Source organism: Phyllostomus discolor, chromosome 7 (assembly GCF_004126475.2).
Source record: "Phyllostomus discolor isolate MPI-MPIP mPhyDis1 chromosome 7, mPhyDis1.pri.v3, whole genome shotgun sequence".
Classification (NCBI taxonomy): Eukaryota; Metazoa; Chordata; class Mammalia; order Chiroptera; family Phyllostomidae; genus Phyllostomus; species Phyllostomus discolor.
In genome coordinates, this window is record NC_040909.2 from 133,996,965 (window position 1) to 134,013,762 (window position 16,798).

General features: G+C 53.7%; 1 protein-coding gene across 1 annotated transcript in view; it reads right to left on the reverse strand.

Annotated features, from left to right (window-relative positions):
* LRRC6 (leucine rich repeat containing 6) overlaps window positions 1-6,475 on the reverse strand; it is a 50,284-nt gene extending 43,809 nt beyond the window's left edge. Inside the window, exon 1 of the mRNA XM_028533984.2 lies at window positions 6,347-6,475. Coding sequence (XP_028389785.1) covers window positions 6,347-6,356 — 10 coding nt within the window. The 5' untranslated portion in view covers window positions 6,357-6,475. The remainder of the gene's footprint in view (window positions 1-6,346) is intronic.
* Window positions 6,476-16,798: the final 10,323 nt, after the last annotated feature.

Below are 16,798 nucleotides of genomic sequence, written 5' to 3' on the forward strand. Positions count from 1 at the left end.
ACTGCATCACCGACGCGTGGGTGTTTCTCGGCAGTGAAATGCCCATTTCCAGGCCCAGGGGATTTTTTTTTTTTTTCCCCGAAGGAAAGTACTGCCCCCTGCTGGAGGTTCTGTGGCACCGTGATGGGGTCAGAGGGAAGAGACGCGGTGGTGCCCCAGTTTTGTCTCCGGTGCGGGGTCTTGCGCGGATGGAGACAGGGTTGACGGGTAATGACTGCAGGAATGCTGATAGGGAATCTTGGGGGGGGGGGGGGGGTGCCTATCAGACTGCGTGAGACCCAAGACAGAGAAACTCGCTGGCGAGGGGCACCGTGGAGCGGGGCTGGCGGAGGGCAGAAACAGGCAAGCATGTCCCACCACGCCACGAGGAAATTCGCCCACTCGTTCGTTCGACGGACACGCATTCCTTTAACTAGAGTTGAAAAGAGGAACACCGCGACTCCGCGCTGCAGCCTTACACAGCCACGGCCACCGGCGCGGCTCCGGGACGAGCGCTAGAAGCTGCTGACGGGAGGAAGGGTAACAAGGGTCCGCTCCCCAGCGACGGGTAGGTGGCATGGGGCTGGCCTGCTGCCGGCACCAAGGGACTGGCGACAGTACCCTGGGGTCTGCGGTTCGAGCCGAAGACAGGACACAGAATTATCTGCATAAGGTGCACTCGAGTCGAGGAGGGATGGCAACGGAGAAACCCTGCATTTCCAGGGCTATGAAAAACTATTGGTCCGTTTGAACCCTTGTATTTTAGGAATCCGAAAATACTGCCTGTCTGCCCCATAAAGACTCATTTACTGCCTGTTTACAAGGTTCCGGGCACCGTCCTGCATGCTTTGCATGTGTGACAACAGGAGTAGACCCGGTATCTGTGTACACTCGTCAGATGAGGAGCGGAGGCACAGTGTGCAGTCAGCCCGTCCGAGGGCTTCGTAGGGGGTGCTGGAGCCACGTTTTACGCGCAGGAGTCCGGCGCCCCCCGGTGCTCCGAACTGGCTACGCTGTCCCCCATGTGCACTAATAAGAACCTCTCGCGAGGTCTTAGGGCCTAAACGCCCAGGCTCCTCTGGCTGAGACAGAGCTCTCGCTGTCCCACGGCCATGCGGCATCCTTGAGGTGGAGTTTGCCTTTATTAAAAAACGGGAAACGTGCACGAATCCGATCATTTGTGTACAGCTGGCTGGAGCCTCTGCTACTTCTAGGGATAGGGGATGCGGCGGCTTGCAACGTCGGTCCTTTGGAAGAGAGACAAGGGAAACGTGGAGGTGGAGAGATTAAAAGACCCTGCAGGGGGAGCGTTCCTGCAGGTCTAAGTGAGGCTCCACAAGCCCATGGATGAGGGAGGGCGCATATCTGGGACCTTGCTACCATCAGACCTGGAATCAACGGGGCCAGAAGGACGTGCCCAACCAGAGCCCCTGCCCGGCCCTCCAGACCAGGCCTGGGTGCAGGAGCAGTGGAATCCTCTGCGCAAGCTGCCCCAGGCCTGCTCTGAGCCCTGCACCGGCCGCGTCCCCAGGCTCATTCCTGAAGACAGACTGCACCAGGTATGCATCTCTCCTTGCAGGGGGTCTGAGGAGCAGCTGTTTTCCCGGGATGTGGGTGGTTTGGTGTGTAGGCAGCATCCACCTTCATACATGGGCATGAGGGACCAGGATAGAGCCCGGCCGGGGGAGGGGGGCACGACAGAGGGGGAGGGGTGGGCCAGGGAGCCAGCTCCCCCAGCAGCCCTGCCCTGGCACGGACCCTGAGGAGTCTGACAAACGTGCATTAAATGTAGCCCTCTGGGTTGTTACGAAGGCATTCTTCTAGAGAGGAAAACACATTGAGCAGTTCCATTGCAACCTGATACATGGTCCTGCACCGACATTCTTTCCCAGACCAGATAGATGCCCAGGCGCCTGGGAAGGCCCAGCGGGGAACCCACATTGAAGATCTGAACCTAACTGAACTCCACAGGAGCTGCCGGCTGCAGGCGCGGTTCTGAAAGCATATTGTTAGGCATCACTTGGTCCCTGGCCTGGTGGCCGCATCAGCGTCTGCTCAGCCCACGGAGGGCTTCCTGCGTCTCAGGGACACCAAAGGTAGCCCAGCGCCGCCCGCCCCCCCCCCCCCCCCCACCTCGCAGCCCTACAGCCTGAAAGGCTCTTCTGATTTATCCAAACCTAAAGGTTGGCAGGTTCCTCCAACGGCTGACCAAGCTCCTACTGGTACCAAATACCCTTTGTATGTGCTCTTGCTCCACCTTTCTTCAAATTAAAAAAACTCTTTTTTATTATGCTATTATACATGTGAATTTGATCATTTCCATGCAGTTGTCAAATCTTTGCTTTCAGGGGCGCGTAGCTAATAGGAAGGAATTATGTTGATCCGTATCTCCTGACGGTGAGAATTAAGACGGCAATCGCTCTTAGTTGAAAGGGGGCGGGGCACGGGAATCTCCCTTACCAGAAATAACTAGTCTGCACACAGGCGCACACGAGGGAGAGGAGGGGCTGAGAGTTAATTCAGCACCACAGGGAGCTCTGCTCCATGGCAACAATACACAATTAGCACGGGCTGAAAAACAACGGAGAATCACAGGAGCCAGTAAATGGGGAAGGTCTTGAATTTCCCGGAGGCCCTTCTCTGAACCCTTCTATATTAAGCAGGCTGCTGGGTGGCACGCCGCGGGTAGCACTCGAGAAACTGCTGTGACGCAGCACGGCCTTGCCTGCAGTGGCAGACATCAGTGCCGCAACCGGAGTCCCCGAGGAGAAGCCGGTCGGGATAGTCTACGTGCTGTATGGGGATTATGGGGTTTCGTGCTTTTCAACGCAAAAGCGCTTTGCAGTTTTACTTACCACATAATTTAGAGCAAAGCTTCTTGAACCCCAAGGAGCATTGTTCACCTTTAGAGAGTCCTACTCTAAATAATAAAGCACTGTGTTTACAAGAACTCGCTGTAGGGATTTCAAAGGCCTTGGAAGCATTCATATGGCATCGTATGACTATTTCAAGAGAGGTGGTTTACAAGGCCTACTGTAGGGTATAGAAGAACACGCCAGGGCATTGCATGCAACATATTGCTTTCGCTTCCTTATTCTGGAAAAACGCAAATAGCAAAATGCAGGGCTCGGCTGGATTCTGAGCGATGGCTGGGCCACAGAAGGTCCAAGCCAACGTCGCACGACTGGGGGGATGAGTGGCCCATGAACTGTACTGATGGCTTTAGCCGCAGCTTCCTGCTTCTCTCACTGAAAGAATTCTGCTGAGCAATCTAGGAGTTTAACCAAAATTGATCGGCTAGCCCAGGCGTCCTTTCCAATCCTTGCTATGACTGGATTCTCGACACCTTGAGGGAGTGTCAGTGACATGACTCGTGGGCGGGGGAGCAGAGGGCAGAGCGCAGCCTGTGGGGGGTTGCCCGGATGGGCTGGTTTCCACAAAGCTTTTCAGTATAACCAGCAATGTTTCAGAAACTCCCCGAGCCAGCAATTTAGTGTCCACTCCTTCAGGCTTTAGCTCATGCTTTGTAAACAGCCCTCTGTTTCTCACTGGATTAGAATGAAATCAATACTCTATCTTTGCAGCAGCTTTTGCAGAATTTTTAAACATCTTGAAAGACCTAGCAGAAAGCAGGCTTACTACTGCTGTTCGTGTGGAAAATAATACAAAAATTAATAAATAATAGTACAAGAATAAACTGTGTTTTGCATCCTCACAGCCGTAAACCTGCTTTTGCTCCACCCTGTATATGACACAGAGATTTAATAGAAATTAAGGGGTTACAAATACGTGGTTACCTCCTGAAGCAGCTAATGACTCTTCTTTCTGTCACTTATTTTAAAAAGAAACTCTTACAAACAGGGCGGCTCATTTGGCCTGCCTTTTCCTGCTGTGTTATCGGAATGTGCTTCCTGTATTCTGCTCGCGGAGAGCGAGCTATTGGAAACATCAGTCAAGTGCAACTGGGTGACCACGGACGTCCACAGCACAGCACGCACAGCGTGGGTGGGGGGGGCGGGCATGATCGGTGCTACTGGGCGACACAAGGGAGGTCACAAGAGGCCTCAGGGAGAAGCCTGAGCTGCATCTGGCACTGGGGGGAGATGTTTGCCCACGGGCCGATGAGGAACGGGCAGCCCAGCTGCCGCGCCTGCCGGGCTGTGCCGCCGGCTCCCCCTCAGTTCTGAGAGAGCACCTCCTCCTGCTGGGCGCTCTGCCAGCAGACAGCCCCCAGCTGCCCACCTACTTCAGGAGTCACTTCGGATGAAGACACCTCAACGGAGGTCACGCCCCTCCCCAGCAAAGCCCATCTCCAAAGACCGGTTGCCGGGGGGCTACAGAGGCCCAGCCCTCTCACCCCAGCTTGTGATGGCCCTCCCAGTTCCAAGTTTAGAGTTCCTTGCAAGGGCCCAGGTTGGCTAAAGCCTTTGTTAAGACGCGTCACAAAGTCCCTCTCCAGCCACCCTCGCTTTCGTCCTAGCCGCTCCAGCCGCACTCCCCGGGAAACCTCCTGCACGCTGGCCTCCATCCGAAAGTCTGCTCCCTGGGGAGCCCGCCCTGGGAGACTTGATGCCCAAAGCAGCACCAAACGCAGAGGTTAAGATGGGGCTTCGAGGTCAGATCCCCCGATGCCCAGGCAGCAACGAGGACACTGACTATTACTGCTGGGCAGATGTTATGATGACAGGCAAGGTCAACGTGATGGCCAGTGGGGGGTTTACCCACGGAGGGAAGGTTAACAGAACACGACACCCCTAAGGACAATATAGATGGGCAGCCAACAACGATACTGCTCAGTCCGGACAATCAACATACAACAAGCGTCGATGACCTGAAGGATAAGGACATCACCTCCATAAACATTCACAGGTTCCTGCCTAGTTCTTTAGGCCTTTGCCTGTCCTTGGATCTGAAATTAGGGTTGACAGATTTGGTGAGGGGGGGGGGGGATACACACACACACACACACACACTCTCTCTCTCTCTTTCTCTCTCTCTCCTGTATTTTATCTGACAACCCACTGACAGAAAGAGAGACTGGGTCCCCAAAGGGAAGGCCTATGCAACACCCTAGCAAGACTACGTGGCAATGGTCCCTCCAACCCTTTAAAAGAACAAACTGATGGCCACTACTTGAATGATCACAGACTGGGAGAAGAGGCTTGAACTCACAAGAATGCCTGCAGATGCAAAGCATCGTCCCGGTGTCCTTATTAGAGTGGGGACACTCAGGGGACGTCATCCAGGCAGTAAGTGCAGTCACGCCCACGTGCAGCGCGCAGTGAGCCCACAGCTTGTTAATCCACTAATAAATGCAAATATTGGAGAATATTTGGGTTGTTTCTTTTTCTTTTTAGCTACTAGGAGAGCAGTTGCCGTAAACAGACATACACAAGTCTTTGTGTGGACAACGGTTTTCCTTTTCCATAGGTAACATCCAGGGATAAAAGGGGGAGAGAAAGAAAGTTTTCATTTAATTTTTTACGACTCTATTTTTTTCTTATTGTTTTATGAATGTGTCGGAGAGGAAATAGCAGGACCTGGTGTAGGAACAGGGCGGTCACGTTGACGAGTCCCCCGCACCCTCCGCTGCCAGGAGGCCCGCTCTTGCACAGCAGAAATAGCGTCACTTAGCACAGTCTCTTGGCTTTAAATTATTAACCGTAACACTTCTTACAATACGTGATCGATTAGGTCGCACTGCACCAAATCGCCTTTCGGGGGGGACAAATACGGTGCCGGCACCAGACTGGTTCCTGCTACTGTGAACAGTTCGACCTGTCGAACGTGCCTGTTAACCCCACGACTTCACGCGGTTCTCTCCGTGTCTTTGAAGGAGCACTTTTACAGCACTGTCTGTACAACGATATGGTTCTTGCCTCGTTATTGTTCTGGAGAGGAGGAGGCTTGGGCCCAAAGGGGTGAAGTCACTGGCTCCTAAGGAGCAGGTGGAGCAGGGAGGCCGGACGCGGACCCCTGGACCCCTGGACCCCTGGACCCCTGGGCACACTGCCTTCCCGAACGGGTCTGGAGCTGCGGCTCTGGGACGGCGACCAGCCCGCGACCACACAGCAGGCAAGGGCACGCGCGGGCGCGCACGCAGTGTGTGTGACCCCTGCGCTCCCACTGCTCCTTTCCATTCACCTCACGCGCACCCCAGTTCACAGAGGGTGACCCCAAGCCTCTCAGAAGCCAGGCTACCAGGAGGGTCGGAAGAGGACCCGGCCCAGCTGGGTCTGCACAGGGTGAAGGGACGGGCTGTGCGGCGCTGGGCTCGGGTCAGGGCTGGCACGGAGGGTCCGAGTGGACCCCGGACGACGCCTGGAAAGGGAAGGATCGAGGGCGGAAGGTGGAAGGGGGAGCTTACTCCGGCCCATGGCGCCTCTGCGGTTCGTGTGTCGGGGAGCCTGACCCAGGATCCCAGGGACTCCCTTCTCTGGTCCCTGCGCGTCCGCACCGGTCCTTGGGAACCATGGCAACCAGGACTCTACGGAGGCCGCGCGGGACCAGGCGGCGCAGCCTTTCTTGAGCACCGGAGGAGCCCGGAGGTGAGACCCCGCGGTGGAGGGGCTCGTAGGCGGAGACAGGGCTCTCCCCACCCCAGACCTCGCCGGGTTCCAGGACCCCCGCCTGGCCTTCCGCGGGCCGCTTCCCTTCCTCCGTGTCACCGGCCAGGCTAAACCGAGGTCGGACGGGCTCCCGTTTCCTGATGGGATCCACCTCCTGGGCCTCCTAGGCGTGTCTCTGGGCCTGCCCTCCACCTTTTTTTCTTCTTTTTTGTATTTTATTTAACACCTTCCAGAACCAAGGTGATCAGGATTTGACTTTACTCCACGTACTAGCGGCGTGACCTTAAACTTCCCGAGCCTCAGTTCCTCCCTCTGGGAAAATGAGTGATAATAATAACAACTTCGAAGATCTTTGAGAAGCTTCTAACGAGAAAATTTGAGTAACCGAGAGACACTTTTAAAAACAACGGGCTCGGTGTAAAAGGTTAGTCGTCCTCTCTTCAGGGTCACCCCCCCAACACCAATCAGTTTCCAGCTAAAAAGTTTTCAGAAGACCCCGCCCACTGTGTTTCACCTTTCCCTGAGCAGCGGTCCCAACAGAGAGCGGAGGAGGTCTGCCTCCTGCCATCTCACTACTCCGCCCACAGTAACCCAAGCCTCTCTCCCAAAGCGACCCCCCATACTGCCCCCCAATTCTGGACTAGGAAGGGCGTCAGTAAACTCATTCTTCTTGGTCGTCCTGATGGCGGCGCTTTAATGTCTGAGACCTCCCAAGAGTAACTCTGTGTTTAAGTATCATTATGATACGTATTACCCTCTACCCCATTTGCAAAAAAAAAAAAAAAAAAAAAAAAAGCAGTAGGTAAAAGTTGAAAACAAAAACCTCCTCCCATCCCAGTTGTAGCCTTATCTTCATATGCATGTATGTTTGCATTTTCAGAGAAGATCCGTAGGGCAAAGTGGAGTGCAAAGAAAAGTATTCTTTAAGCAGACTCCTGTTCCGTGTTTATCGTGGGCCGTTGCTAGGGTGTGCAGAGTAGAGGCAGAGCAGGGGCGGGGGCAAACCAGGCGGAGGGAAGGGCGGGGGAACCAGAGAGAAGGCGGGGACAACTGCAGAGACCACTGCCTGGGACGTTAGCCCCCCAGGGTCATGGAGGCCCTCGGGGGAAGGAAGGGACCTGGAATGGTGGGATTTCAGACACTGTGTCCCAGTGGGAGCTCCAAGGAGGTGCCCAAAAGCTCTCAAACTGTAAACGTAGGTACCATCCACCGCTTCTCCCCCGAAACCTGGTTCCCATCATCTCACTGTTGTTGGAAGCAGGGCGGGGTTGCAGAATGTGGCCCCTGGGGTCGGAGGTCTAGTTCAAACCCACAGATTTACCTTCGTGTGGCATCACACTGGCAACGCCACCCTCCAGAGCGAAAACTCACCATTTCCACATGCAGGTAACAGTTCAGACCGTCGTCCGCGGCTGTGCCCCTGGCAGACATGCGCGCTGGTGTCTGATGACCCCTGGAGGAGATGCCAGGCCCGGAGCAGCCTGCTAGTTCCGCACACGTGCCTGTGCGGAACGGGTGCATTGTGACAGCACAGGGCTCCTCCGAGTGGAAAGGGATCTGGCCTCTGGCAGGAAGCTGGGCCTGGGGGGAATTCCAGATAGAGAGAGAGTTTCTGAGACGGCAGAGGCCTGAAGTCAAGTCCGGTACCAAGGGTCTCAGCATCTAGGTCAAAAGAGAAAGACAGTCCAGGGCTCTAGAAAGTTCTCGAGAGCAACGGCCCCCTAGGGGTCTGATATATTGACGCTGAGCTTCTATCCTCACCTTCAGAAACACTCACTCTTGAACCTGAACCTCACTCTTACTCTCTGGTGGTCACAGGGGCCGTGAACTTTTCCTGAAAAACTCAATGTCAATGAGACGGGGGTCTCTGTTGGTTCACACTCGTGTTAAACGATGGAACTGTCGTCCTGTGTGTGCCCTAAATGCTGCCCAAGTGCTCTGAGGTGCGAGTTAATTCTCACGGCAGCCCTTGGGGGCAGGCAGCGTTGCCCTCTGCATATCACAGGTAAGGAAACCGGGGCCCAGTGGGATTGTGTGACCCGGGTAGTAGGTCCAGGCTTTTGGACTCGAGCCTGCATCCTGTGCTGCATTATTTTTGAGACGGAGAGCTGCTTGCGGGCAGGGAGGGGGTCTGTGTTTCATCTCTGAGTCCCAGCTCTCAGCCCACCTCCCGACTCCCGTTCTGTGCGCAGTGACTCTTTGTCGAATGGCTGAATGAGCGAGTTGACAAACCGAGAGCATGGCTGTCCTGGATGCAGGGACTCGTGACTTCAGCGGGATCGTCACAAAGGTGTTCACTGTTTAAGGAGATCTAGCAGGATCCCCTGGGAAGGTGCCCCCTTCTCCTGGTCACTAGAAACTTCCTTGTCGTTGGGACCTTTCCACTAAACTTGAGGATAAGAGCCCCTTCCAGGAGCAGGGCTTTGACGGATTGTCACCACTCTAGTGACACAGAGAAGAGCCCTGGGTAATAAATCAGCAAAACCAGGAGTCTCACTCAGTCATTTGTCACGGGCCAGGCTGGGCTGGTCGTGCTGGGTCCTTCCTCAGGTCAGCATCATAGTCACTGTGCTTCCCGGACACGGAGCGCACGTGGGGCGTGAAGGACAGGTGTGCAAATGGGCCGTGACTGCCACAGCCCAGTGACAGGATGGGGAATTGGGAAATCAATCACACGAGGTGACAGCTCCAAGCAAAGTCAAGTTCATCTCACTCAAACAAATGAGACCGTTTAAAGAGTCATGGTGTGTGTCTGTTTATGCAAATCATTATTCAAAATAGGCTCATTTCTCCGGCTCCTGGAAATGTAACAAGACGCGTGCACTTCCTGGGGAAACTGCTAGCTACATTTTTGTGCACATAAGTGGGAGAAGTGAGTCTCGGAGAGAGTGTTTTGAAATTCCAATAACAGCACAACAGTCTTCCTACTTCTTTCGTGCTGAACAAACGCCAGGGACATGGACCTAGAAAGTTATTCTGATTACCTTCATTATTGTACAGAATTGGGTATCTTATGTTGAGTGACTGACACTGTGGCTACAGTTCCACCGTACTTACGTTACTTTTCCTTCAGAAGAGTTTCTCATTGCAGCTTTGTGGCAGGTGAACCAGCTCCCGTGTTTGCCAGCCCCTCTAGAATTCCAGTTCCCCCCTTATTTCCTCCCCTCTTCTTCCTCCCTTCCTTCCCTCCTCCCTTCCATCAGCAAATATTCAAGTGCCTTCCCCGTACTAAGCACCGTGACGAGTAATGAGACGAATCAAAACTGTATCTCCAAAAACATTAATTCTGCCTTAATATAATCCGCGAGGATAAACTTGAAATGAGGCCCCCGGGGAAATGGCAAGTAACTGCCAATTCTGCTAATGATAATAAGTTTATTTTAATTGCTAATATATGCCTAATTACTCTAGCGCTAACCTGTTTACTCCGCTGTCAGTCATCGCCTTTGATTCGCGTTCTTCGCGAAAGGCTCCGTCGTATCAATCAACCCTTTTCAAGTTGGGTGGCAGCTGCCGGGAGTGATTTCACCTCCCTCGTCACACGGCTCGGCTGGGCGCCCTTTGTCCAAAGGCAGAGAGAGACCTTCCCCACAGAATCTTCTAGAACCCATGGCTTTGCATTGCAGGTTAAGAAAAGTCGTGTTTTCAAGGCTTTGGTGACCCGAACGAAGAAGATGGACGTAGTCTATTCCAAACTCTGTTTTCAATCAGATCTTCAACCTGTCTGTCTCCTCTCAGCCACCCAAACGTGTGTGTGTGTGTCCAAGTAATTGTTTCAAGTACATGATGCAGTTCGTGTCAAGACCGCGAATCTGAGTGGGCATTAGAGGGTCCCACTAACCCATTCATTCGTATTTCCCCTGTAAACATGTATTGAGCCCCTAGGGTTGGGGGTCGATGAGTGACCAAGGCTGAGAAGTTTTGATCATCGAGCAACGTATATACTCATAGGAAGAGACAGACAGTAAGCAAGTAAACAAATACAGTCTACATGAGGTGGTTGCCCATGATCTATGTGATGAAAGACAAGTGCATTGACAGAGTAGGTTAGGACGAGGGCTACCTTAGGTAGTCAGAGTAGCTCACGTTCAAGGCGAGACCTGAGCACGAGAAGCAGCCAGTTAGGGGAGAGCTGAGGGAAGATTTTGGCCAGGGAGAGAGAAAGCAAAGGCGCTCAGACTGGGGAGCCCTGGCCCATGTGAAAGGAGCGGGGAAAGGCAGCCAGGGTGAGGGGCGGATGAGCAAAGAGGAAATGTGGGGGTGAGGGGCAGGCAGCTGGAAGGCACACACACCTGTCAGAGCATGTCGGGGGACAGGGTGTGAGTCCAGTGACAGACGTGGACAGGAGCAGAAGGAAGACCATGTGAAGACCCAGGGGCCCCCTGCCAGCCTGGAATGGATCCTCCCCTCGCGGCCCTCAGGGGAAGCACATCTACTACCACCTTGATCTTAGACTTCTAGCCCCAGAACGCTGAGAAAACAAATGTCTGTCATCTGAGTCACCCAGGTTGTGGCACTTTGCAATAGCAGCTCCAGCAAACTAATGTGGGAATCAAGGATGACTCCCGAATCTTTTATTTGGAAAACTGAAGAAAAAAAATGTAAAAAAGGTCGTGTCTGTTAATGGAGGTGGTGAGGCCAGGGAGGGGTGGATTTGGAATTGGAAGCTCTGTCTTGGGCAGGTTAAGTCTGAGGTGTGCTCCAGACTTCTGGGGACTCTGAGGGGGCACCTGGGAGTATGAGGGCAGCAGGGCGCCCAGCAGCAGAGTCGTGGGAGGGGTCACGGCTTAGAGAGGTAGTGACACTCAGACACTCGGGCCATACTGCCGAGTTTCCACAGAGAGGAGGTCCGCAGGCCAAGCCTAGGGACCCTCTGGAATTTCTAAGCTGGCAAAAGCGTGGAAGAATCAGCAGAAGAGACAAAATCAGTCAAGTAATGGGAAAAGCCAAGTAAGAAAAGTGCTTTAAGGAGGAGGGAGGGACTCTCTCTCAAATGCTGCTGTAGGTCAAGTCCAATGAGCCCTCGGAATTACGCATTGGATTCAGCAACACTGACGGGGGAGGGGTGCTGTGTGGGTGGGCGGGGGGGGGGGGGGAGTCTCACTGGAGTGGGTCCGAGGAAGACTCAGAGGGGAAGCCTTAAAGACCAAATGATGTACAGAAAGCAGATCTCTCAAGGCATTTTGCTGCTGCTGGGGGCAGAGAAGTGGACAGAGGGAGTGGTTATAAGGCATGTGGAGTCAAAAGGGGGCTCAATCAAGGCAGGTGTTATTAGAGCAGGGGGGCATGCTGCTGTAGGTGGGTGGCAGCCGTGAGGGGTGCACTGGCCCCAGGCAGCAGCAAGGACTTTCCGTCCGCAGGGCAGGAAGGCACGAGAGTAGGCACAGACGCCTGTGGGTGTGTAGACAGGCTGCCGGTGGCTAGCTGTGTCTTCGTCACTGCTTTCCTTTTCTCAGCGGAATGGGGAGCAAGGACATCGGCCAAGAAGGAGACTCGGAAGGGACATCCTGGAGGTGTGAGGAGAAAGGACAAGGTATGAAAGAGTCACCTGGGGGAACCGGAGACTGAGCACACAGGGCGGGCTGAGACGGTGGCGGGGCGCTGCCCAGCACACCTGGGGTTTGTGTCACGAATTTGAAGAAAGGCTTGATTGTGTGTGTGCTTTTCTCAAGCCCTGTTCAGTGTGGGTCAAGTTGCGTAATAGATGTAGCATTGGAAGCAACCGGTGTGGGGGAGCTTTGCCTGCAGAACCCCTGTCCACCTCGAACAAGAATAAGCTTACCAAGACGTAATCTGCTTGGGGAGGAAAGGGGGCCGATCTCTCACAGGAGAAGGGCCAGGACCCTGTTCCTCAGTGGGCTTTTATTGGGTTCGGTTTGCACAGGAACACAGGAGAAGCTCATCAGTCATTGTCAGGCAGTAAGGATCAAACAACAGATAACATACAAAGAACTATAAGGGTTTATTCTGAGTGAGGGTCAGTTAGCTAAAGGGCTATAAAACTTTGGGAAACAAACTGGTTTCCTGCTTGGACCCTTATCAGAAAATTGAGGGCCTTCTTAGCAAAGCAGGTTTCACAGGATTTTATGCATTCTTTCTTAGGCCTGATTGCCCTGGGGAACCCGCCCTTTCCAGCACAGGGCCACACCCACCTCCAGCATTGAGTCAGGCTTAATCAGGCAGGGAAGTAAGGCAGCCAAGAGATTAGGAGACTTTTTCCAGACAGAGTGAGGACTCAGGCTTTGTCGAAGCTGAGGGGAAAAGGTCCATCACCCCCTTTTTCTATAGCCCCCCAAGTCCTTCCCTGAAGGCCCCTTCATGACCATGCCTGTCTTAGGTCATTCCTCCCTTGAGGAGTCTTACTCATCATTGGCTAACCAGTTATCTGTCCAGGGCCAAGCAGGGAGATAAGCTTTGTCTCCTTAGTGGCTTATGGTCCCAAGGTGTCTCACTCAGCCTTAGCCTTGGGGGAGTTACAGCTTCTGAAGCCAGGCAAGGTGGTTCCCAACAAATCAGAGTTGTGATTTCACCATGGAAACACAATGAACAGGGGGAGGTGTGGGGAGTGACTTTAATGCTAGGCCGTGGAGTCCAAGGAGAAGAACAAAAACGAAGACGTGACAGAGGCCCGAGAGACAGTGAGCAGGAGTCAAGATCAATACCATCGGATGCCGAGAACACTGAAAAAACTTGTGGGAGGTGGAGAGGCAGCGAGCTGGACAGATGGTGATGGTGAAGAGCGGAGTGGTCACGACGGAGACGCTGACGGAGGGAATGACAGGTCCAGGGTTTGACCGTGCGCTTGTGTGACTGATGGAGGGGGGAGGACCAGGTGGCAAGCACAGGGCCCAGCAGGAAAGTGAGGGTCAGACAGGAAGCAGGTTGACGGCACTCCACACCGTTAGCCGCCAGGGACGCTCACATCCCGACATGGCGGGCGCCGCCCCGCTCCCCTAGGGCACGGCTGCAATGAGAGGACCGACATGCCCAAGTGTCAGTACAGACACAGAGAAACCGGGACCTCCCTGTGCCGCCGGTGCGAATGTAAAACGGTGAAGCTACTTTAGACAAAAAAAAAAAAAAATAGTTTCTTAAAACGTTAAATATAAATTTAACCATATGGCCTAGCAATTCCATTTCTAGGTTTGTACCCAGGAGAAATGAAGGCATCTGTCCCTACAGAGACTTGTGTGTGAATCTCACAGCAGCATCACTCACCACAGCCGAAGAGGGGAGCAGCCCAAATATCCACCCGTGGGCAGACGCATAACCGAACATACCGTATCCATATAATGGAATCTTATGCCACCATACAAAGTACTGAAGTAGCGATTCGTGCTCCTTCATAGATGAACCTTGAAAACATCCTGGTAAGTGAAAGAATCCAGGCCCAGAAGGCCTCGTATTTATTGTACGATTTCATTTAGACGAGCTGTCTACAAAAGGCAAGTCTAGGGAGACCAGAAAGTAGATCGGGGGTTTCCTGGAGCTTCGAAAGGAAAAATAAAAGGAAGAAAGGCACCAAGTGGCCAGAGTACGGGAGGCGCATCCATGCGTGTGCTGAAACCACCGAGAATGACCGAAGTCCAGCTGGAGAGCGAGACCCTGAGGAAAGAGGTGAGTCTCCAAGGGTGGGTGACGGCACCAAGAGGCAGCAGCAGAGGGCGCCGTCTGATGGCCCGAGCTCCAGAACTCGCCCTGGAGAAGGAGGGGCAACGATCCAGAAGCAGCCGCGAGAAGCAAGGAGGACACCTGCGCTACTTCTGGGTTCAGTGATACAAGAAGGGGGAATGCACGTGCTTCTCATTCTCAATGAAGGACCACAACTGCCCGGCGGGAGGAAGGCCGGGAGGTGGCCAGTGGGAAGGGTCCTGGGCTTGGAGCTGGACCTGGGAGCCTCGTCTTGACTCCTGCAGGGGTTAACAGTTGACCTCAGGTGGCCACGGTACCCTCTGGGACCCTCAGCTCTGAGATGAGAATAACAGCTTGGGTTCCCCTCTGTCTCATTGCTCGTCGCTGATGTCACTGCCTCTTTGTCGATCTTGCTCATTGAATGGTGAGCCCTGAGCTGCGTGGAGCTCCGAAGCGACCCAGGGGCAAGAGCTGAACGAAGGAGGGGACGCAGGGAGGCAGGGACACACTGACGTACTGGACACATTAGACCTGAGTTTGGGTCCCGCCTCCCTTCTGGCAAAGGGCCTTTGGAACTAACTGTGTGGTCTTAGACCCCATGTTGGGGGTGGGCAGTGGGATGACCCTCCTCCAGGGTGGCAGCTGATGGCACTGCCCTTAAAATAAACCACAGCAGGGGGCTGGGCCCGTCATCTGCTGGGTCTTTCTGCTTCCAACGGGGCGACGGCCACGCGACTCGCCCCAGATGGCGGCTGCTCCCACGTTCAAAGTCCTCCTCACCGGGGGGCCTGTTTTCCTGTCTCAGCAACCTTGCAACCAAGACAGCTCTCCTGGACAAACACCAAGGGGTTGGCAGGGCTGTCTCCGAGTGGAGGGATTGTGGGTAACTTTTTTTTTTTTTTTGCTTATTTGAATTTTCGTATTTTTGTTTAAGTAAAGTAACGGTGAATCACTCTCAAAATCCAAAAAATCGAGTTATTTTTTTTTAAAGATTTTATTTATTTATTTTTTAGAGAGGGAAGGGAGGGAGATAGAGAGAGAGAGAGAAACATCAATGTGCGGTTGCTGGAGTTCATGGCCTGCAACCCAGGCATGTGCCCTGACTGGGAATCAAACCTGTGATGCTTTGGTTCGCAGCCTGCGCTCAATACACTGAGCTACGCCAGCCAGGGTGAGTTATTTCTTTTTAAAGCGAATCCTTTCTTACCCTATCCCTCTGTCTTCCCCCCTCTCCTGTTTGGTCTTTTCTCTGTGGCAATAAGGTTGTACTCCAGCTCAGAGAACCACAAGACGTGAACTCGTGAAGTTCAAAGAAGCCGAGTGGCGGGCCCACTGTCACCACACTGTGCCTGACGACAGAGCAGCCGGGTCAGACCCACGTCTGTCTGACTTCAACACCCGTGTGGTCTCTGTGCCACTCTGCCCCGTGTGAGACCATGGGGCAAGTGTTTACCAAGCTAGACGGACCTAGTGCGGCCTCGGCCCACGGCTTGTCTCCTCCTTTAGCCTTGTCCCCAGTACCTGGAAACTCCACGTGGCCCCAGAAGTCAGAAAAACTACTTCCACTACTGCTACCGTGACTAATAATAATAATAATAATAATAATAATGGCAGCTCCCAGTTTGGAAGAGCTCACTCCATACTGAACACTCGGTTAAGCTTGAAGTATTTTGCTGCAGGGACTCATTTAACATTCACAACAAGGCTATGATTTAGGCAGCATGTTCATTCCATTTTGTGGCTGAGAAGTGAAAGACCGTGTCCAGAGGGACGCGGCAGTTCCGGAGCGGGGTCGGAGCCCAGCCCCAGAACGGGGATGTCATACTGGGCTGTGGTGCTGGTGTTCGAGGAGTCTGATCGGCTGGGGAGGGCTCCAGGAAGATGAGGAAGGTAGAAGACTCTGGAATGTGGTCCTCGATTTTTCCTTTTACTAAAAATAAGGGGGGTGATGAAGCCACTGGTGCGGATCACTTGAGCCTGAACTTGAGTTTCACCCACACGAAAGTGTGCTGTTTCAGTTCGGGTTGGGGTGGAGGGCGGCCCCCCTCTCTTTCCCCAACGCAAATGCAAAATGACATTTCGCATTGAAAAGTTCATCTTTGGTTTCATGCACACCACCCCCGCATTGCATTCCCTTTTTTTAAAATAATTTTTTGTTAAGGCTACAGAAAGATCGGAAAACCTTTGCAAGTGGTTGCCAGATTTTGGCATCCACCTGCTCAGTTGCCCCGCCCCCAAGGTACCCATCTGGCTCCCTAGCAGGTGTAGCCTGCAGCTGTAGCTGGTTTTACCCAGCATGGGACAGATGGAGGGGACGCGGCCATCACAGCGGGGCGGGTTTCTCAAAAACACACGACCAGTCTTTCATCACGGCCTGGTCGGGATCTGCGGTGCTGACGTGAACTCAGCGAGCCAAGTCAGCAGGTGCCTGCTCTGCGGCACTGTGTGAGCGAGACTGGGGTTCCTCTCTGCCGGGAGGAGGGGGTGTCTGGTGTCTCGGCAGCACGGGCAGACTATTCTGTGTCTGGGCTGCTTTGAAGTCACTACAGTGGATTTGACCTGGGGGAGCGTTGCAGGTCGGAGGGAAGGTGTGGGGAACGGCACGGGAGCCTCCATGG